Source organism: Conger conger, chromosome 3 (genome assembly GCF_963514075.1).
Source record: "Conger conger chromosome 3, fConCon1.1, whole genome shotgun sequence".
Taxonomy (NCBI): domain Eukaryota; kingdom Metazoa; phylum Chordata; class Actinopteri; order Anguilliformes; family Congridae; genus Conger; species Conger conger.
Window position 1 is genome coordinate 79,478,931 of NC_083762.1, and position 8,787 is coordinate 79,487,717.

Below are 8,787 nucleotides of genomic sequence, written 5' to 3' on the forward strand. Positions count from 1 at the left end.
ACACGTGTACACGCGTAAATGTACACACATACATGCATATATACACACTTATACACATACATGCATACACGGACACATATTCACACACGGACGCACACACCTTCAGGCGTAAATATACATACACGTGTAAATATACACACACACACACACGTAGGCGTAAATATACACACATACATGCACATATACACACTTATACACATACATGCATACACGGACACATATTCACACACGGACGCACACACCTTCAGGCGTAAATATACATACACGTGTAAATATACACACACACACACACGTAGGCGTAAATATACACACACACACTCTGCTCTCCAACATGCAGGCACTAACATGCGGCACTGTAAGTCTTGTCCGAGTGCCTGCTGTAGTTGAGCCCAGGACAGGTTCCCCTCCCCTCACTGGACCGACTCGAACCCGTGTCTCCCCAGCTGCCTCCGGGGACGTGCAGGCCTACCAGATCCGCACCGCCCCCACCAGCACCATCGCCCCGGGCGTGGTCATGGCCTCCTCCCCAGCCCTGCCCAGCCAGGGGGGCACCGAAGAGGTCACGCGCAAGAGAGAGGTCCGTCTCATGAAGAACAGGTACAGTAGACCCCCCAGAGACAAAACCCATTATCAATCTGTACCATAACTTCTGCCTTATGAAGAACAGGTAGAGTACACCCCCCAGAGACAAAACCCATTATCAATCTGTACCATAACATCTGCCTTATGAAGACCAGGTACAGTATGCCCCCCAGAGACAAAACCCATTATCAATCTGTACCATAACATCTGCCTAATGAAGAACAGATACAGTAGACCCCCCAGAGACAAAACCCATTATCAATCTGTACCATAACATCTGCCTTATGAAGACCAGGTACAGTATACCCCCCAGAGACAAAACCCATTATCAATCTGTACCATAACATCTGCCTCATGAAGAACAGGTACAGTAGACCCCCCCCCCCCAGAGACAAAACCCATTATCAATCTGTACCATAACATCTGCCAAATGAAGAACAGGTACAGTAGACCCCCCCCCCCCCCAGAGACCAAACCCATTATCAATCTGTACCATGAGGTCCACCTCATGAAGAACAGGTACAGTAGACCCCCCAGAGACCAAACTCATAAGTCCGTATCATGAGGTCTGTCAGTACCGTAAGGTCCGTTTCATGAAGAACAGGTACGGTAGACTCCCCCCAGAGACAAAACTCATTATCAATCCATACCATGAGGTCTGTCAGTACCGTAAGATCTGTCCGCACCGGAATGTCTGACTACTTTCTGTGCAAGGCACATTTCCCTTATTTTACTTTCCTGGGTAGTTATTCATAATAACATTCCGACCAACTTCCTACTTTATAAATCATAGGTGTGATATTGTACAAGCTTGTCATTTTATTCTACTGGCATTTATTCCCCCAAATATTTACATGGCTAATGCTCTCAGCGAAGTGCACTTTCTTATTCCTGTGTGCCACACCTCCAGTCCATTACACTTTTACATGTTTATTTTTTACATAAACATTTAGCAGACGCTTTTACCCAGAAGGCAGTGCAGGCACAAGTGCAGAGATCCGGGCTGGAAGTGCGGGAATTCCCTCCAGGGGGAAAGCGTATTCCCCGGAGCGACAGGAAGTACGGGAAGCGCATCCCGTCTGTAATCTTTCCTTGTTTCCGTAATTAGACGGCGAATGTTTGTCACATCTATCAGCCGTTACGAGCGCAGTGTGTCCCCTGCCAGCTGGGTTTTACGGCCGGTAAACGAGCCTCAGACGGGACCGGGCAGCCTCCATTAACAACCAGCGCACTGCAGCGCCTCCGTCCTGTCAATCAATCACCTCATTATGTCCCCCTTCCCCCGCCACAGAGTGCTCCTTCAGCTGCAGACGGAGTGGTGTTTATCCCATTCTGCAGACGGAGTGGTGTTTATCCCATTCTGCAGACGGAGTCGTGTTTATCCCATTCTCTCAGGCATATCTATAGGAGTCGTGTTTATCCCATTCTCTCAGGCATATCTATAGGAGTCGTGTTTATCCCATTCTCTCAGGCATATCTATAGGAGTCGTGTTTATCCCATTCTGTAGACGGAGTGGTGTTTATCCCATTCTGTAGACGGAGTGGTGTTTATCCCATTCTGTAGATGGAGTGGTGTTTATCCCATTCTGCAGACGGAGTGGTGTTTATCCCATTCTGCAGACGGAGTGGTGTTTATCCCATTCTGCAGACGGAGTGGTGTTTATCCCATTCTGCAGACGGAGTGGTGTTTATCCCATTCTGCAGACGGAGTGGTGTTTATCCCATTCTGCAGACGGAGTGGTGTTTATCCCATTCTCTCAGGCACTACTGCAGTATTGTGGTGGTAGTAGATCGTTCACCGGTAATGCGTTCTGTCAGCCGATGATTTCAGACTCCGCTTTGCATTGTTAGCGCTGAAATATTATTAAATCATTTTCCAGCAGCCGTCGTCTTTATCAGCTTTGTAATAACAGAATTGATTTTGCCTATCGGGCCGTTATTTGAGATGGATTTTACAGCAAACCTGGGGCAATTATGTCATTGTTTTGGACTCAAATACTGAGTTTGTCTGATTCATTGGAACCTATGAAACACTCTCAAAACGGTGCAACTCCGCCTTCAGGTCCTCTTGGTTGGCTCAGTTGCACCAGGCACGATCAATCGAGCACAGGAAAAAGTATTTGAGTCCGAAACCATGACGTATTTGACGCAGGTCTGGTGTGCAGTGGGCACTGCCCTCCACTGCCTATTACTCTGCTCTGACTGTCATACCCCTCCCCACCACAGGGAGGCAGCGCGCGAGTGTCGCAGGAAGAAGAAGGAGTACGTGAAGTGTCTGGAGAACCGCGTGGCCGTGCTGGAGAACCAGAACAAGACGCTGATCGAGGAGCTGAAAGCGCTGAAGGACCTGTACTGCCATAAATCCGAGTAGCCCCCTCCGGGACAGACTCAGCCTGGCTTCAGCCACCTGGGTGCGGACTCTTTTCTAACTGTTTTTTTTTAATGCTACAAACTGCCTATAAGAAAATACAGGTATAGGGAGAAAAAAAAAACTGAATATAGTGTAAGAGTGTTCATTTCCCCTCTCTCTCTCTCTCTCTCTCTGCGAGTAAGATCATGACCTTAAACGCGGAGGAACAAACTTTTGGGTGGGTCCGGAGTATTGGTTCTTACTTCCTGTGACGGGAAAGCGTACGGGAGGTCCGGCCGGCTGTTTTGGGGAACGTTCCCGGGTCTGGCCCGGAATAACCGGAATCCCCTGCGGAAGACCTCGCAGGGAGGATCATCCATGTTGTTCCGGAAAACGCCCCACGCCGGGATTCCGGCGCCTTCTCCACAGGACTCACAGAACGGAGCACAAAGCATTCTGGGAAATGGAAACCACCACTTTGCTTTTTTTCTTTTTTTTTTTTCTCAAGGTTTCTGGCCCCTGTGGGCCACCGTACTCTACACGTAGCCCCGCCCCCCTCCCCATCGTCAGGGCAGCACCAGCGCCCGGATACACGAACCTCCATACTGTGGGAACGAGAAGTGGGGGCTGCCCCCTGATTCCAGCCTTCCCGCTGACCAGTGTGTGGAAAACCCACAGACCTGGTGACCCACACTGGAGTGAGTGTCACATGGGCAGAGGGAGCAGACCACACCCCTCTCCGGCTAACGTGCTAACGTGCTACCGAGTTGAGATCCCGTCATGAAATAGATCTTCTCTTTTTAGCGTTGTGGACTGAGTTTGTTATTTTTTTTGTTTTGCATTTCTGAAATTTCTGGATTTTTTTTTCCATTTCTATTTTTGAATTTTTTTTTTTGGACTACAAATGTGTGGCTAAGAGACGGTTTGTTGGTAAACTGTCAAGCCCCCAGGAGAAGGTGGATCCCTGATCACTGTAGTTGACAAATACTTTTCCGAAATTGCAAGATGGGAGACGAGGAGAAGGCGTGCGATTGCCCCTCGTCTGACACGGCGGTGAGTCGGACACGTTTGAGCGTCCGCGACCGGCGTCAGACCGCGACAGAGAACCAGCGGATCGTCTGTAACGTCGCAGGCACCCGTCACAAGTGCCGCGGTTGACTGAAACAAGACAAAAGGTTGCTATGGCGAGGATACTAGTTCACTACTCGGCCGCCTGTTTTTTTACGAATGAAGACGTTTCCGTTTACATGTCCAGCCAGCGGTTTGGGGAGAAGCCGGTTGCCGTGGTAACGACACGGCGCTGCCGCTGAACTATAAACGTTTCGCCGAAGCGTTTTATAAATTCGCCCGTACGGTCAGGTCCTCTGCTGATTCGCCGCTCACTAAAGAAGAGCCACGCCCACTTCCCTTGTCCCTGACATGGATCCAGAAATTAATCCAGTTATGTAGATTACTGTCAGAGGGGATTTGGGATAGTTAAAGGGGGGGGGGGGGGCACCTTATTCCCCCCCTTACACTCTTATTGAGACTAGTGAGTTTACATCAGGACACTAAATAATGGTCCTTTCTATGACCAGTCCGGGGATCCATCTTCTGAACCAGTTTTGTTTAGTTTTTTTTTTTTAAATACAAAAGAGGGTGTTACCTGTCTTACGCTGCTCAGTGCAGTATTAAGGAACGCCACATCGTGTTAATATACAACCTTTTGTTGTGATTCTTTGGAAGCAGTGTGGTCTGGTCTTGTTTTGATTGATTTTTTGCAACATGTATTTTATTTCGTGAAACCGTTTGCTACTTTTCGTTCATTTATATATAGGTTTTTTTTTTTTCTTTCTTATTGTCTCCACCAATACGGAATTATTTTATTTGTATTTAAATCTACGAAATAGAAAATATATATACGGTATATACGGCCTGTGCAGCTACTCCAGCTAATACGTTTCTGGCAGCTATTTCACAAAAAAAGAAAAGAAAACGCCTTTATGGAGGTGGGGTGTGAGTTGGGGGGGGGGGTTTGGGGGTTCTGTTCTGTTACACTGTGTGTGTAGAAAGCTGTGAAGGCCTTTACCAGCATAATTTACTGGCTTGTAGGTTTCTCTCTATCTCACATACATGCATATACACACACGCCCACACACACACACACACACTCACACACATACACACACCCTCACACGGAGCACAAATATCAAATTGTTCTAAACATCCTTGTGTATGGTCTTGAATCTCAGCTGTAGAATCTGTTTGCTTGCATCTAAATGCATTTTCGCTCAAAGGCGTTGACGTCAGCAGCAAAAACAAAAACACTGAAACAAATTTACGACTTTGTTTCGCAAGTATGCATTCGTTAGGCAGGTCTCGTTGTATGTTACTATTTACGGAGCCAGGGTCAATTACAAAATGTATCCCTCAATTGTACTCCATTAAAATCGAATCCACTTTTGTTTAAAAAAATAAGCTGATTCCTTGTTAACTTTGGGTGTCGCACCCAGTTACGGAAAACTACATCTCCCATGATGCTTAGCAAAGCTTGGCAGAATATTTTTAAAAGGGAATTGCAGTCCAGCCTGCACCTTAGCCTACTGCAATAAATGAAAACATTTATATGAAAACAATAGGTTTGTTTTTTCCAATTCCAGAGCCATTCATATTTAGTGTGTTGATACAGGGTAATTTTACCCTTTAGAGTTAAATGAAGTTTCTTTTTCTTTTCTTTTTTTGCTCCAAAATTATGATTCAGTGTTCTAGAACCCTGTTTGGTTACGATTCCCAGTCGTGATTGTGACATCAGCATTATAATGTTCCGTTAAGGGCATTCTCATCACGTATTCGTGATGTCACACCTTTAAGGGTTAACAGTGTTTCGCTATAAGCTACGTCATAGTCAGACTGGCGTAATCAGATCAACGGGTCTCTCTCTGGGTTTGCAGTGGCGGCTGGCGCTGCTTGTCCGCCATTTTGTCCTGCATGTCCGAACTCATTTCAGGCTCTTCCAAAAAAAAATTAATGAATTAATAAATAATAACTAGTTTAATAATAGCAGCTACTTTATAACACGTGGGCAGGAAACGTCCCGATGTCAATAAGCTGGGGGAGGAAATATAACAAAAAGAAAAAAGTTGTGATCTTCTCCATGTATAGTTGCTATTTTTTACTGTGGATATTGAGAGCGTCAATACAGTATGGCTTTGCTTGCTTTATTTTTATAAAGAATTGTTAAAATGTACAGTATTAATGTGTGTGTTTAATATTGTGGATGGGGAGGGGTTGCAGAGACCGTGAAACTTTTAGTCTTTGTCTGGGTTGGCGAAAGTACAGGGGCAAGGTATACTAGCGTCTGCCCTCTGGGCTAACATCTGAGATCATGGCGTGCCGTGGTTAACTTTCGTCGTGTCTCCGCGCTGAGTAGCTTACGGCCGTGTCCATCATCCTGTTGTGCCTCAGCGTACGGTTCGCAGGTAGCCGTCAGCGTTCATCCGACCGAATCCAAGCATGACAAACTGCCGCGGCCCTCTCCAACGGCAAGCTATTTTAAGGCGAGATTTATGGTGCCCTTTCGCCGCGGGGGGGAAAGGAATTTGACGCGACACACCTTTAATCACGCTGATTTTCCTCCTCGGTGCTCCCCAAACGTTTATTTTCTGACACATTCAACAGGCCGGGGCACTGAAGCAAATAAATAAAATAAAAATCATAAAGCATATTGCCCCAAGTAATATCACAGTGTAATTATCTTCTCTTGATAATCAGCCTAATTTTGCTCGAATATACAAACGGGAATATATTTAGACAGTCGTATTATGATTTGGGAGTGGGGTGGCTTGTATGTGGTGTATTATTATTATGTGATTAAACTAGACACGCCTGACTGCAGGAAACCCACTGAACTCTATGGTTATGAGAAACGTCGCTCCTGGCAACAGTTGCCACTTTGTTTCTTTATCCTCGGTACCGGTGGCAACTCCTGTCCAATCAGAGAGGAGGATAGCTGAGGAAGGCTAGACTAAAGGCAGCTGACCGGCAGAAACACCCTTTGTATGTTAAATAAAATGCATCCCTGTATATACTATTAATTGCTGAAATGGTCCATGACCAGTATAAGAATGTTTTCCCACTACAAAAATATTTTCATGTGGCTCCCATTTTAGACATACGAGAAATTTCTTAAGATTTTTTAAAATGAGAGAAAATAGGAGAACAACCTTGTCGTGAAACTACACTTGTGTTAAGAGTCAAAGCAACAACTTCTACATTGTTTCAAGAAGTAGCGCTCTAAGTGAGAATACTGTAAAATCATTTTTGGAAGTGGGATTATGGTTTCATTAAAAAAAACTTTTTTTTCTTTTTCTTTTTTTTTTTAAACCTTTTTGTGCAGTTTGTATAATGGCAGTTTAACGAGTATAATTTTGAACGATATGTTGTACATACTGTAGTCTTGATACTAGCATCCGTTTTTTTTTGTTTGTTTGTTTGTTCCAGTAACACTGGCAGTGCACTGTATACTAACTCTGATAATGAGAAGGCTTTGGCGTTACCATTGATAACCTATGCCCAATTCCTCTGTGACAACAATCTATTGTACCAGCCTTTTATAGACTTATGTAATGCCACATTAAATTGCTTTCAAAGTAACCCGGCTCTGCGTCGCATTGCTCCTGTTCTCTGTACGTCCTTACGGGTGGAACGTCCACAAAACCGTGACAAAATTTAACAATTTAAGCCCAATGTGGAGAGGTACTCTGGGCCAGTTTCCCCCTTTCCCGTGTTTCCTGGTGCGCTATAGAGCAGCGGTCGCCGACGCCCTGTTCCTGGAGATCCACTCCGCCGGTCCCGTAGGTTTTCATCGCAACCCCAATCTGGCACAGATTTAAGGTCCAATTCGAAGGTCAACAGGATCTCTAGCTGTTGAACGAGGTGTGCTTTACACTTTTACATTTTACATTTTTGTCATTTGGCAGACGCTTTTAATCCAAAGCGATTCACAAGTGCTTTGTTAGGATTGGAGTGATGACCTACAGGACGGCAGATCTGTTAGAACGTTAGAGCAGGGTTGGGCAGCCCTGCTACGGAATGAAAACATTTTCACGTGATCCAACATGTTCAACATCACGATGTAAATGTTCCTTCTCAAGACATTTTGTGATGTCTCTGGCCCGATGTGTCGTGTGTGTGTGCGTGTGCGTGTTTCCGTTGGTTAGGACCCTATGGTAACCATAGAAGTCTCAGTATTCTTTGATGATTTTTACTCCACTGGGCGTCCTATTATAGATGGGCAGAGCGTGCACTCAGTCCTGGGTTCCAGCCCAAATTTAGACAAGAGTTGTAAAGTCCAGGGATCCGGAAGTAAAAGTCCTGCCAAGTGTTGCATCCACCCATAAACTCAATCAGCATTTAATGTAATTTCTCTGTTCACTTGACAAGGCCACAAATTCAATTCCAACCCATATAGTCCATATCTGGGACAGGCAACTCCAGTCCTGGAGGGCCGGTGTGTATGCAGGATTATAGCAGAGATGGGCAACTCCAGTCCTGGAGGGCCGGTGTGTATGCAGGATTATAGCACAGATGGGCAACTCCAGTCCTGGAGGGCCGGTGTGTATGCAGGATTATAGCAGAGATGGGCAACTCCAGTCCTGGAGGGCCGGTGTGTATGCAGGATTACAGCAGAGATGGGCAACTCCAGTCCTGGAGGGCCGGTGTGTATGCAGGATTATAGCAGAGATGGGCAACTCCAGTCCTGGAGGGCTGTGTGCAGGACTTTGCTGCCACCAGTTACCATAATGCACGATGACAGATTCACTCGTAAATTAGACCACAATAAAACGCTACAAGACAAGAACATTAATCAGCTGCTG

At 45.8% G+C, this 8,787-nt stretch overlaps 1 protein-coding gene across 2 annotated transcripts in view; it reads left to right on the top strand.

The window, feature by feature from the left end:
• The window catches only part of creb1b (cAMP responsive element binding protein 1b), a 16,261-nt gene extending 11,356 nt beyond the window's left edge, over positions 1-4,905 (top strand). For both annotated transcript variants that reach the window (XM_061234501.1, XM_061234502.1), the window contains exons 7-8: positions 444-597; positions 2,809-4,905. In XM_061234501.1, coding sequence (XP_061090485.1) covers positions 444-597; positions 2,809-2,953 — 299 coding nt within the window. In that variant the 3' untranslated portion in view covers positions 2,954-4,905. The remainder of the gene's footprint in view (positions 1-443; positions 598-2,808) is intronic.
• The last annotated feature ends 3,882 nt before the right edge of the window (positions 4,906-8,787 follow it).